The following is a 14,275-nucleotide window of genomic DNA, read 5'->3' as shown; positions in this document are numbered from 1 at the left end:
CATGTCTTTAACAATACACCAGTTTACGGTCACATCAGTGCGCATGCACAGACATGGGTTGCCATTTTAATTGGCGAGTAAACAAAGCCAATGACCTAGAGGTCATTGGGTTTGTGCATAAATTAAGATTGCGCCCATGCAAATTATGATTTGAGCGCACAGCGCAGCGCGCAGGCAGTGATGTTATCATAATTTGCATGGGCGCAATCTTAATTACGCACAAACCACTGACCTCTAGAGGTCATTATATTTGTTTACTCGTCAATTAAAATGGTGCACACAACCGTAAACTGGTGTATTGACAACATATTCTCCTAAGATGGAGAGATAAGAAAGAAAAGGGGAATACACAGAGAAAGAGAGAGAGAGAGTTTGAGACAAAGATAGAGAAAAAAACAGAATTAGAGAGAGAGTGAGGAGGGAAGATAATGAGATTAAAGACATAATTGAACTTACTGTTCTGGAAGGAACAGGGGGAGCCACACCCTCCTCTGACACATCTGTACCAGAACAGGAGCTAGAGCTACTCATACCTACATTAACAAAGACAAAAAAAGAGGGAAAAATACATCTTTGAGCATTATAAACAGTGATTTTGATCAAAATTACAATGAAAAGAATGGAAGAATAATGAGAGAATAAGAAAAAAAACATACATACTTGGATAAAATCTAAATCCTTAGATAAAATTTATTTCCCACTTCCCATTATATAGGTATTCATTCACTACTTATCTATATGAAACACTATACAGATTTGCATTTAAAACATGGCCAAATCCGCCCCCCCCCCCCCCACACACACACACCAACATAATTTCTGACATAAAATTAAAAAACATGTCTTTAAAAACTGACAAACTATTCTCCTAAACTGGATCAAGTTTCAGAACTTACAATTTACTTTCAATATTGTGTATAAGTGGGTCATTTGAGATTCTCCAAGGGTTGCATACATGTGGAATGGCAAATCCACTCTTACATATAGAAAACCTCAACCCTTTACCATCATTGTAATAACAGATTGGAAAGAAAATCTGCTTGTACAAATGTAATTTAACTGGATACCATAAAACATGAAATGTCATAGTTGATACACAACATTTTTTAAACACAAACACTAAATACAAGAGACAGACAACATACTGCACATTAATGTTTTTCTTACATACATGTATTGGCAGCATTTCAACAAGACATGCAACAAATAGTCTCCTGTCAAAATCTGTTGTTCAAGAAGAATATCATAAAATGCAACTTTTCCTGATGCTGTCTATTTAAAAAGGCAGAAGGTCAGCAGCAAAATTGGTTGAGCAACTCTACCTGATGACCTTATTATGAGGCCCTCTTTGTATTCTCTTTCACCATAAACATGACTATGAAGGTTAATAAATGATATGCAAAATGAATTTCAATCAAAACATGACCACTTCCAAAATAGTACATGTACATGTGGGTATACTGTGGGTATGCTATGTCCATAGTAAACTTCATCAAACTTTAACAATTTTTTTACCAGGAAAGATCCAGAAGGGCATGATCACTAAAATAAAAGCAATGAGGAATATTCTGAAGAGAAAAATTAAAAAAGTGCTGAATGGTTACAGAGAAAAATAAATTATCAAACTGGGCTGATTGCTTTTGACAATAAATCTCAATGAGACTGGTACTATTAAGTTTACCTTTATGACATCTGTGACTAATCACATCTACATCAACCAGCTACATGCAGAGCTGCCAACCTTGTGCAACCAAAAAGAGGAATCATGATGGCAAAAAAAGGAATTTCAAGCAAAACAAAAAGGAATTCATAAAAACGAAACTTACAACCACGCGCGACACACTTCCAATGCAGAAATGTTCATTCATCGTGCTGTTTTTTCCATACAAGCAGGATTTTTTTGTGGTGGTTATTTTGGTATTATCAGCATTTCATTCTTATTGAGAATATTTTTCTTTTCAAGTATGTTTTAAATTTAGTTTTCTATTGAATTTGTGATCAAATCACCATTAGGGCAGCTGTTTGACGTGCGGTATATTTAAAAAATATAAAAAAAGTATTTTATGAAGAAAAAAACATAATACCGTAATTTGGAGGAAAAAACGGAGTAATTCCGGCAAAAACGGAATGGTTGGCAGCTCTGCACATGTATATTATTTTGCATGTATATATAATGCTTTTTCATGATTCCTACACAAACTCTGAAGTAAAGATAAGCTTTGACATCAGTCGTTGATCATTTTCTGAAAGATCTACAGCCGTGTGTTCTCCTGTTTTTTTTTGCAGATAACTGATGTATAAAGACAACAGCACTTTGTACATGATTTTTCTATCGAGATTGAACAAGATCATTCAACATATTCACATTCTCCCAGACTATGGAGACTGAAAGGCAATAGTTAAGTTTGCCATGCACATGATGCAGCAATGAATTACAGGCAAACTAAATGTTTAAGATTATTTGACAACAGATGAATAATCCATGTATTTGTATAAAAAAAAAGATGATGCACATTTAGCTGATGATTAATATATAACCCTATTGAATACACAAACTGCAGGAACACATTACACAGACGTAGCACAATGTAAGAACTTGCAGGGAATCAAGAGAAGTATCACTTTTTAGTGTCTTTTGATTACTGTTTGCAGATTTGGTATTTGAAATGCAAGATTCATATCTAAGAAGGAAAGCAACCTGAAGTAATTTTAACTGCTAACACATTGAAAACAGAACTTGTTCTTTTGAAGTAAAACAGCATGTACTTTACTATGGTCTTATTATCATTCAAGAACGAGCAGTCGATACATGAATCAATACATTATTGAACACTCTGTAGAAAACAATGAAAAATGTGCATTACAGCATGCAAACAAAACGTAGCAGCATGACATGACTTTCTTGAACCAATGCTTTGCAGGGAATACTGAAAGGAGAAAGTGCGACATTCACCGGATCAACAACGACGGAGTGACATGCATTGCAGTAGGACAGAGAGAGAGAGAGAGAGAGAGAGAGAGAGAGGGGATACTAAAACACACATGGTGACACAGAGACACGGCACTGAAGAGAGAGAGAGAGAGGGAGAGAGGATCCTGGTTCAGAAAGAATCGCATGCAGACACTTCAGAAGCATCTTCCCTCCAATCTATTAAAAGCCAGGTCAGCTATTCTGAATACAATGTTGTCAAGCACTATTCTGGATAACACCTGTGTACCTCATGAAATGAGCCTCGACTTTGCTGGTCATGCGAGGGACATGCAAAGACGTGTGATTTCATGTCTCACATTTGCATTCAATTTTTTTTTTTTAATCAAGAGAAAGGAGTGTCTTACAGGAACAGAATTTGAAGCAATTTAGTTAAGTATGAAATGATTTACATGCAGCAATTGACATTCTGCAGTGGATGGTACTACAATGTATGTTAGGATGATCTGAGGCAAAGTGGATCCAGACTGAATAAGAGAGAGGGAGACAGAGAGCGGCAGAGAGAGAGAGAGAGAGAGAGAGAGCGACAGAGAGAGGGGGAGACAGAGGGGGAGAGAGATAGAGAGAGAAGAAGGGAGATAGACGGAGAGAGAGAGAGGGGCAGAGGGAGAGAGAGAGATAGAAAGAGAGAGACAGAGGGAGAGAGAGGGGCAGAGGGAGAGAGGGAGAGAGAGAGAGAGAGAGAGAGAGAGAGAGAAAGGGAGAGAGAGAGAAAGACCTACGGTTGTGATCGACGCCACCTGAACCCCCAGAGCTCGGTCTTGAGCTCATCTTTCTCGGAGGAAGCTGAGGGGGGCGTTCCTCAGGGTACGAAGCCTGACTGTCTGCTGATATCCGGCTCATCAACGAAGACACAGAGGGACTCTCACTAATACGGGAAGATGATGTTACTCCAGAGAATTCTGATCATATCGCGAGTGAGATGAATGAGTTTCCAAGGAAGTCAAGTGAGTGAGGAAAAGAGATTTGTTCTATTTTTACGCATGTTGATGTTTGACGATTGAGCAATTTTGTCTTTTATAGCTATTCAAAGTAGATTCCTGATTTTAAAATTAATGAAATGATAGATGGTTACTTCTACATGTAAATGGACAGGCTGATAGCTAGGATATACAATATAACACACAAAATCTGAATAATGTAGTGAATATATGACGAGTACAAGTGCAGATGCACCAGTTTATGTTCAGACCAATTGTAAATGTGAATAGATAATTCTCTTTCACTGATAAATTCAGTTAAATGGAAACCATGCAAATTAAAGTTGGTGCCTCAAAACTAAAATTGCAGATAGGATATGTATGATAAAGCAAACAAAATATTCCTCATGTCTTCTATTCTGAATTAAAAAACTGCTGATGAAAAAAAAAAAATTACAAGTAGCTTTTACCGTTAGATGAAATGTTAAAACCAAAGAAGGCATTTGGAGGTAGCACGTGGTCCGGAAGTTTTAAACATAGTGTATCTTTAGCTCATATAAATGCATACAATGGATGTAAAGCATATATTCTATTGGTATGCTGCCAAATCAAGAAGTAAACTTTGCAATAACTTTTTTAATCAATCTAAAGCACTGCAAGTTTTTTCTAAAAATCACCATCAATCTGTTTCCAGAATTCTTAAGCAAAAGAAGAAAAAAAAGCTTCAAGAAGTAAAGTTTGCAATAATTCATTATATCGTTCTGATGGAATGTCAGTTTATTCTCCAAACCACCATGAATCTAATCCAAGAATTTTTACATAAACAAAGCTTCAATACACAAATAGGTGGACTACCACTGAAAAGGAATTATGGTAGCACAACCTAAAATAACTTTATGACATATCTACATGTGCTTGCAGTTTAGTTGAAAACAAAAATATCATCTGGCTTCTTAATGTTTCTATTGAAGTTGTTGACTTACATGTACTTATAAACTCTTTGATTAAAATTACTACAGGTATGTCACAATGGGCCAAACTGAGAAAAGGGGTTTAAATTGACACTATGGACTCGCCTATGGTTTCGACCCCACCTGAGGTCAAAATTAGCATATAGGTATATAAATGTATATATATATATAGGAAGTATATATATATATATATATATATATATATATACTTCCTATTTTAATAATACTGAACATGAAGCGGTGAGCGTCCTACAGGTGTTCATGCAGATTCAAACCATTTCTGTGAATTCTGACCATGTGTCCTCTTTATACCTCGCTTTCTAAATTCTATGTTGTAATTCTTTATGCAAGGCCTTCTAACAGTACTCTAACCAATGACGAGGCCTCCTTGCTTTTAAAGCCTGCATGAATACTTGGATAAATAAACAATTAATGTCTATACCTGAGCCGGATGAGCTAGGTCTTGAGCTTCCCTTCCTTGGTAGACTTGGTGGTCTATCATCTAGGTTAGATGATGAAGACTGACTGTCTTGAGATAAACGAGCTGAAGATACAGAGGGACTCGCACTCGTACGGTTTGAAGACGATGTCGATACCGCTGAATCAGGCACATCAGTCGTAAACTCTTGTATTGCTGATTAACAGGACCAAATGGAATAGATGCAAGGAAAATCTTTTGACATGAAGCATATAATGTATGATCTGAATGTAAGATTTTAACAGGTATATTTGTTTTGTACAAATCTGAAGTATTTGAAAAAATGTTCATATGGGTAGTGGACAAAAAAACTTTTTTATGTCATGACTCAAGAAAAGGGAATCTAGGGTTTGAACATTCTACCGGTAATCTTCTAAAACGGGGAGTAATTTATTGTTAATAAAAGCATTCTAAATGCCATCCTGTTAAAATTTAACTCATTTAATCAATGTCTTTCCAACACATCTTACTTTTTTTGAAATAAATAATCTACTTTTAATAACTTATATTAGAAGCTACTTTCATCACTACCCCCCCCCCCCCAATACAATTGATGATACTTTGCAATATATCTGCATAGAGTTTTTTTAAAAATTGCCAGGTGAAAATGGAAAATCTTCAAGTATGTACCTGTACCTGCATTTGGGTAACTGAGTGCCAGTGGTGTAGGCAAAGAATCCTTTCTTTCCTTTGTTTTTCCAGACTGCTTCTACAGAATGGAAACAAAAGCCCAACAGCTAGAGTCAATACATCTGAATTTATATCTCAACAGAATAAAAACAAGGTAAATGTTGGTAATATCTTGCAAGAGATAAGACGTTTAAAAAAAAAAAAATATATATATATATATATATATATATTCCTCATATGTTCCTCCTGGACAATATTTTGTTAAGACTTTTAATGTAAGCCATTTGCATATGTCCCCAGTTCTGACTCTTACTATTTCCCCCCTCAGGAATACACATATTAGCAAAACAAGAACAGAATACAGAAGTGAAGCAATGGCATTGACAATTACAATTATTTCAAAATGCAGCATGCAATATTCTTTTGCAAATAAAATTATAAGGTATCAGTAAATATTCTCAAGACAAAATAACAATTAATACAAACACTTCAACTAATAATGATTACTGAACAATCACAAAAATTAAAATCAACATATATAACGACAGAACATGCATATAAACATGAAATAAGTATAAATGATTATTAACAGAGAGAAACAGAATATAATACTTGATGATTGAAAGATTATTAAAAGAACTAGAATGAGAGATATTCACAAGATAAGATAACCGATGTCTCAAATGGATAGGTTAACAATGGACTTGAGTCACTACAAGTTCTAGGCATTGGGTGTTTCAATGTAAACTGAGTATGAAAACTAAGTATAGAGCAACTTATGAAATTCAGATAACAGACAACTGAAAGAATAGCGACAAAATAGCAATATCTGTTATAGTTTACAATGTCATAAAGATTCATGTGAAAGAAACTCATGAACTGAAAGAGGCTAAATCAATGTCATAGAAACTATACAACTGATGGCGATGATTGAAGTATATGAAATCTATATGGTACAGGGCATGGTTACCCCAAATGACACAAAAGCTAAATCAGAAACACTCTGGCCTAAATGGAGAAAGGTTGTCAACCATTAATCAAATTTTTACCCATTTACTTTGGTCTACCAAAAGGGTCACATTTATCAATAATAAAAAGAGTGGGGTTAAAAGCACAAACAAAGAAACAAACTTATTTTTTAAAAAGACAAAAAATAAGAACAAATATTTACACAAGTTAAACATCAACATGTCTTTTGCATCTTTGAAATCTTTTTTAATATTCCCTGTTGGTCATATTATAATCCATAATAACTATGATTAAGGAGGTTGACTTTGCAACAACAACAAAATCGTTCAAATCTGACTTTGTAAGCATTTGTGGCTGACCATATATGTGGTTTAGACAATGGTTTAGATGTAAACCGCCTTTGTTTATTATTTTCTCTTTTGAACTAATCATAATACCCCCATTGGAAAAATACTTTATATAAAATAATACCAGATGTGTGCTTCCCAGCTTTCAACATGAATCTTGAAATAATTTTCTAAAAAGCCTATATGCAAAATTACACCAGTCCTGGCATCCCCCTACACCAAAATTTAATAAATGCAGGCCCATATTTTTCTGGTGCTGCACACTGCTGAATAGCAGTCAAAACCTATCTTTGTAGGCTTATCCATATAAAAGCCTTTTAGGTGATAAAAAAAACCACACCCTTAGTCCTGTACTTAAAACAAGCAAACTGATGTTTGCAGAACAGAGAGATTTCAGATGTGAATATCACAGAACTCTCTACGCTGATGCTGAAATTAAACAACTAAAACCTCTTGATCATTCCCTTATTTATATTGTGACATGATTGAAGATTTTACAAGAATGCTTTGATATACTTGTAGCGGATGACTCTATGAACCACTTATAATGGTTTCTTTTGGAAGATACGATGGTAAATAATGTGATATCTAAGACTACCATGTTTGAATAGAAGAAAAGATAGCAAGTCCTCAGTTGACCATCCCTCTCTCAGATCTACTGTACCAATGAATGCTTCAACAAGATATCATACTGAAACAAATACTTTAAAATATAATTTGGATGTTAAATTAGTAATTATCGTCTCCTGAAAAAAATGTGTCAAATTATTAGAAGCATGGTTTGTGTGAAGCTCCGGACAATCCCATCAATAAAATCATACCATTTTCTGAACAAAATGTGTTAACAGTTTTGAATACAAAGTATACGCCCTGTGTTATTATTTGCTCTAAGCATATTAAAGCAAGCTAGCTAACTGATCAAACAACTGGTATCTATGAATGCTCGTCAGAAAGTCATCTTGGAAAGAATATGAAAAAATATACCAAAGTTTAAAGCTGAATTAGTAGAAGCATGGCGTAATAGGGTGGATTCACAATTTACAGCCCCCCCCCCCCCCCCACTGACAAGTCGCCAAAGTCCAATCTTTCAGCTCATGGGTCGACATCTTTTAACCAATGAAGCACAGGAAAATGCTCGCCAGCGATTACGACAAAAACTTATGAAATGATGTTTTTGGAATCAGCGCAAAATTTCACCCAGATAAAGCTATTGAAACCTTACCAACCAAAACTTCTGATTAAAGCCCCAAAACTCCAAGGGTATATAACAATGCCAAATAGCTGATATTCTTTTCAAATTTTTCCAAAAACACATCACATTAAAATCAACTAAACACTGGTGACGCTGGATGGTGTTTGGGATCATGAATCCACCCTATTGTGACTCTATACCATCCCGTAAAATGAAAACTCTACATGTATGCTTTCACCAGTCAATATGTGTTAAAAGGTTTGAATAGATGGCAGTTGCCAAGATATGGCAGGAAATAGCTTAGTGGCTTTAAATAGTTGTCATTTATACATGTATACACGCGTTACGTGTGTATGCGGAGCATCAATGACATTTATTTAGTATACCTGCGACGGCTCCAGAATAGTAAAGACAGATTGAGACCGATTTCGTTTCTGTGAGTACAAGCAAAGTTATTCAAAACCATTGTATGAGTACTCAAATCAAAATATACAATTGAAATGCCCGCATCCTGTCTGGCTCTGAGTGCTCTCTGAAATGGATCTGGGCCCTGTTTCATAAAACTTATTATCAATAACAAATGTCTAATTTCTATGACAAATTTGCTCTCGGCCAATCAAATGCCACGATTTCAGTAGCTTATAACAGTTATTGTAACTTGTTATTGATATCAAGTTTCATGAAACAGGGTCCAGAGCCCTGATTCATAAAACTTGTTATCAATAGCAAGTTATAATAAATATTATAATATACTGAGTTCGTGGCATCTGATTGGCTGTCAGCAATTTGTCATCGAATTTTAAGCATTTGTTTAATATCTGAAGACAAATTTTATGTATTTTATTACATGACGATAAATTTTGAATCTTGAATTGATTACAAGTTTTATGAAACAGGGCCCTGATACAGCTCATTACACTGGATGCACAAGAAGTATCTTATGTCTCCAATGAAACTTAGCCAAGTATGAGCAATTAGCTCCATGAAAGGAAGAACACAGACAAAGGTTTCAACAGAAAAAGCCCTGCCCCTGGCACACCGGCAGAGGCATGTACCTTTTACCTAAATATAGGCTGTAAAATTCTTTCATTTAAATACATGTTATTAGGTATTCCATTTTAGTTAAAGATTTGGATCTTCTTTCATGACAAAAGATAACAAATGTTAATGCTGAGAAACAAATCATGTTACAATAACCAACCACCTGCATAAGCACACACTTTAGCAAAGTCACTTTTTAAAAACCCAGCATTATCAAATTGTTTAGTAATGCCTTCCTACATTAGCTCAAATTGACCACTGGCAAGATCACTGCATTTTTGTGTGTTTATCCCTTTAAAAAATCTTTCTTGTATTACAATAATAATTTTCTAAGCTTTAAAAGAAAACAATGAAACAAACCACTGTTCTGTCCTTTTGCATACTTTTGGTACTTACTACACTGATCTGACAAACATGGCAACATTTATTTTATAGAAAAGAAATTGTATCTACTTTAAATGTTTTTAAAGCACTTTAAGATTATAATCTTTGTATATTGTAATATAACAATGCTAAACTCTAAGAATCATTGGTACATTTTGTTTTACAGTTTCTACATATATATATTCTGGAGGCCAGGTATTATATACTTTTTTAATAATTATTTTTATTAAACCCCTATTTTAAAACAATTCCATTGTCCATGACCAAACTTTGTTTGAGATTTAGATATCCAGTTAAAAGTTTATGTTGGAACAAATTTGATGACAAAATTGGGAAATTTTGTAGATAAGGTGTATTGAATAATGTATATTGAAAGTAGGCAAACAATTTTAAAAAAGAAATAATTTAAATTGTATTTGTTCTATGAAGCACGTCTAAATATCTATACAGACATTTCTCAAGTACAAGAAGGACAAAACAACATACATTACAATTTTATGTATAATTCAAATTCTCAACTATGGCATACAAATGCCAGTAGCCATCAGCATCTGTACAAACTACGTCAGAAAGAAACTGTGGAGTAAACTTGTGGTTATACAAAACAAATATAGATAAAATATCACAGTTAATGTCACAGCAGGCCATCTACATTTTGCCTACATTTTGCCAACACAAAGCAGCTTTTAAAGCAGTAAGTTTCTTTTGCAGACTTGTGCAGACTCTATGGAACTTGGCGAGTGTTTACAATATATCCTTCAGATATTGTTTGTCAAATTTTTCAGTCATAGGTTCTGAACGTTCTTTAAGAAATGAAAATCAAGCCCTTTTGTTCATATTGCTGCAAAGGGAGCTTTTCTCAAATCAACAAATATTACGGTCAAATTAATTTTGAAGTATGTATGAATATTTTTTTAGTCTAGAAAATAAACATCTGGAATTAAACATTCAAAATGTATTCAATGGAACTTCAAGTTATGGGGTTCTGCAAAAGGAACAAACCATCTTTAATATAATACAAAAGCATTAAAGCATCACTGAGAAAAGCTTCAACACAAGCACAGATGGAAACGATGAACATCCACTTTTGCAAGCACTTTAGTTTGGAAAGTTAGTATAAGACAAGACAAACTCATTCTAAAAATAAAATTGACAAAAAATAGATAGGTGTATTGAAAGCAGGCAAACTGAAAAAAAGCAATATATGTAAAATGAAAAACAAAAGCAAAAGCACAACATCAAGAACATGCAAATTCCATGTTTAAATTGTAGTAGAACATAACTAATCTCGACCATAAAACATTCATTGTTCGCCCAGATTTATCCAACCGATAAGAAATAAAAAATAACTGAACCCCCCCCCCCCCCTAAAATACTAGAAACTGATTGAATGATACAAAATATTTCACAAAATTTAAGACTCAATTCCACATTTCCCGTGAGCCCTAATGCCATTTAAGACGAAACGTGAGCAGATTTTTTGTTGTTACTCTACAAGGTAACACTGACTGTGACTTCCACTAGGTTAGTGAATCCAAGAATATTCCAGAAAATTGCAGCTAAACAATTATGACCTTCATGAAATTATTGAATCTTCAATGTCCAGGGCAATGTTTACCATTAATGATGAGAGCAGCTCATTTATGAAGAGCACACCATGTGGAATCGAGTCATAAGTCCACCAAACACAATACGATCGGAATGCAATAAAAATAAAGAAATTAAGTGCAATATCATTGAGGTTTAAAGCTTTCAACCTGTAAAATATTCCTTATTAAAGTTTCCAATGGTAATCTAAATGTGTAATTTGTGGGTACTGCAGGCTTTTTAGTCCATGAAAAGGCTAGATCAGTTTTAAATCGTAAAATGACTTGTGACAGGCCAAAATTGTGCTTCACTAAGATTTACAGCAGATTTGGGCTTTACTCCAACTAAACGACAAAACATCCTGCAATTTTTATTTTACCATTCATATGAACAATATGTCCAGGGGGGGTGTTTCATAAAGAGTTCGTAAAGTTATGCATGACTTAACGAATGTCTTATATATGAAGTGCCAGATAGGATGCCAAAAGTTTTTTTCTGATATTTCCAATAACCTCAATTAAATTATGGCAAAAAATATACTTTCCATTAAAAATGGTTGTTATAATAAGAATGTTAATCTACATCTGCACAGTTCAACTTAATAAATAATAATCAATAAGGATTAAGCATCCCATTTGGCTTTTCATATACAAGTCGTTCGTAAAGTCATGCGTAACTTTGCGAACAGCTTTATGAAACACCCCCCTGTAATTGCACCCCATTGATACTGCAATTCTGTTTAAAATCTGGTCGCAGTCAGATCGTATTGTGCATGGTGGGCATTTCTATGAATACTTTATTAAATGCTATAATGAAAATGAAAAGTGCGTTGTATGTACCGGCAGAATGCGGATGTACCCCGTGGGATCTACATGCGAGACATGATGCTTGGAATTGGGAAGAGGTGGTGGCGGCATATCAGGAGGAGGCATTCCGGGGGGCTCATGTACCTCTTCCGACATGGGGGTGGTAGTAGCAATGGTGGCTCTACCACGCTGCAATGTGCCCCCACCCTCCGGCAGCGTGCGGCTCTGAAGGGGTGGAAGGGGGTGGAAGGGGGGTATTCAGAGGAGGAGTGCGCAAGGTGGCACAAATAGATTCAGAAGAGTGGGTAGGTGGGGGGGTGGAAAAGAGATTTCAAAAATATACATAAGGGAGGCATTTTAAAGGCCAATACAAAGAGAGAGCAAATGTACAGGGGAGTGTTTCACAAAGATCCTAAGTAGAACTTAACTCTAAGTTGGACTTATACATTATTGAGAGCCATTTGTAGCTTTAAATTGAAATATATTCAAAAGCAGAAATTGAAGTATTTTAGACTTTTCATAAATTCCACATCAAGAACATGAAACCTCCTTGATAATAAAAAATATGGGTGATTTGAATCAACATTTCATGCCTTTTAAAACAACTTTTACAAAATATTTTCAAAGATGCTAATGGCTTTCCATAATTGTTAAGTCCAACTTTGAGATAAGTTCAACTTAGGACCTTTGTGAAACACCCCACAGATGGCAGGAATGCATTATTGTGAGGGAAAGGCATGCACGATGCGAAGTGGAAGGGAATTTATTATGACAGGTGGTGATAATAGGATGGGATGACAGAGATGGTGTTGATGAAGGAAGAAAGAAGGTATGATTAGGTAAAGTAAAAATAAAAGATGAAGAGGAAGATGTCCCATAATTCACGAGATTCGAATTGGCCATGTCAGATCCAAGAGAGTAGGAGATAAAGATTTGAACAGATTTGGATATAAATGAGAAGGAAGGGGTAGATATATGACAGGGAACTTGTGGACCAATTAGAAAATAAAAGATAATTAAGCTTTAGAGAAAAGCATATCTCCAATTTGAACTTTTAAAATTGTTTTAAAATGAAATATCATGGGAATTTAAAGGGATGGAACCATTTCCCTTAAAGTTTGAAAGATGGGAGCATTTGACTTTGTGCATTTAGAATGACAAATGAGGTGCCATATTAGAAGACCATCATATGATATTTAATCTTTGTAATAGAAGAATATTACAGAGGATTCATCGTAAAACATATCAAATATCATATGATAATTGCTAGGTTGCATGGTTCTCTTTTTTATTTTATTCTTCAATTGTATCAAAATGGTGCAATATTTGTTAGCTTGAAAGGCTTATTGCATGCAAGCAAATTTTTTCTTCAAGTCAATGCATTGCTCAATCAAGTCCTTCACTATTAAAAGCTGTAACCCTGCATTCATACACAAATTTAACATGATGAAAATAATTGAAGCATGCAAAATGATCTGTAAAGAAGCATATATAGTCAAGTCAACACCTTCAGCTGACTATGACACAACCAGAAATATTTTAATGGTAAAAACAAGCATGGCATAGAGATGTGGTTCGGGAAGAGCATGTATTTTGAACTTGAAGGTCCAAAGTATTTTGAGAAAGAAGGGAAGGAAGAGGTGGGTGTGTAGAAAAGAGATCTACACTGTACAAACAGAACAATAATTGCAAGTAAAGAAATGCAATTAAGAAAAACATGACTTGTATATCACACCAATTTTAGCAAATCACAAGAATATCATGTATGCATTTTTTAAACATGAATTTTACGATTAATAACAAAAAGTGTCTACCATTTTACATCTGCTCAACACAACGAGCAGAGATTCTTTTTTTTTGGAATGAGCAATTGACATCAAGGATACACTCCAATGGAAACAATTTATGAAAATTGTCATCTATAAATGCTACAACATCGATACAACTGATCAAGCATACAA

At 34.7% G+C, this 14,275-nt stretch overlaps 1 protein-coding gene across 13 annotated transcripts in view; it reads right to left on the bottom strand.

Annotated features, from left to right (window-relative positions):
* The window catches only part of LOC591109 (dedicator of cytokinesis protein 3), a 90,176-nt gene that overhangs the window by 10,829 nt on the left and 65,072 nt on the right, over positions 1 to 14,275 (bottom strand). For 3 of the 13 annotated variants that reach the window (XM_011680777.2, XM_011680765.2, XM_011680767.2), the window contains 6 exons: positions 12,348 to 12,539; positions 8,883 to 8,930; positions 5,989 to 6,067; positions 5,323 to 5,514; positions 3,712 to 3,891; positions 457 to 533 (listed from right to left, as the gene is read on the bottom strand). In XM_011680777.2, the coding sequence (XP_011679079.1) occupies positions 457 to 533; positions 3,712 to 3,891; positions 5,323 to 5,514; positions 5,989 to 6,067; positions 8,883 to 8,930; positions 12,348 to 12,539 (768 nt within the window). The remainder of the gene's footprint in view (positions 1 to 456; positions 534 to 3,711; positions 3,892 to 5,322; positions 5,515 to 5,988; positions 6,068 to 8,882; positions 8,931 to 12,347; positions 12,540 to 14,275) is intronic. The other 10 variants (XM_003726511.3, XM_011680770.2, XM_011680766.2 and 7 more) reach the window with 10 other exon arrangements.

Source organism: Strongylocentrotus purpuratus, unplaced genomic scaffold (assembly GCF_000002235.5).
Source record: "Strongylocentrotus purpuratus isolate Spur 01 unplaced genomic scaffold, Spur_5.0 spur5_scaffold_6, whole genome shotgun sequence".
In the NCBI taxonomy this organism is placed as follows: domain Eukaryota; kingdom Metazoa; phylum Echinodermata; class Echinoidea; order Camarodonta; family Strongylocentrotidae; genus Strongylocentrotus; species Strongylocentrotus purpuratus.
The sequence above is the reverse complement of the archived record's forward strand: the minus strand, read 5'-3'. Positions and strand labels throughout refer to the sequence as shown.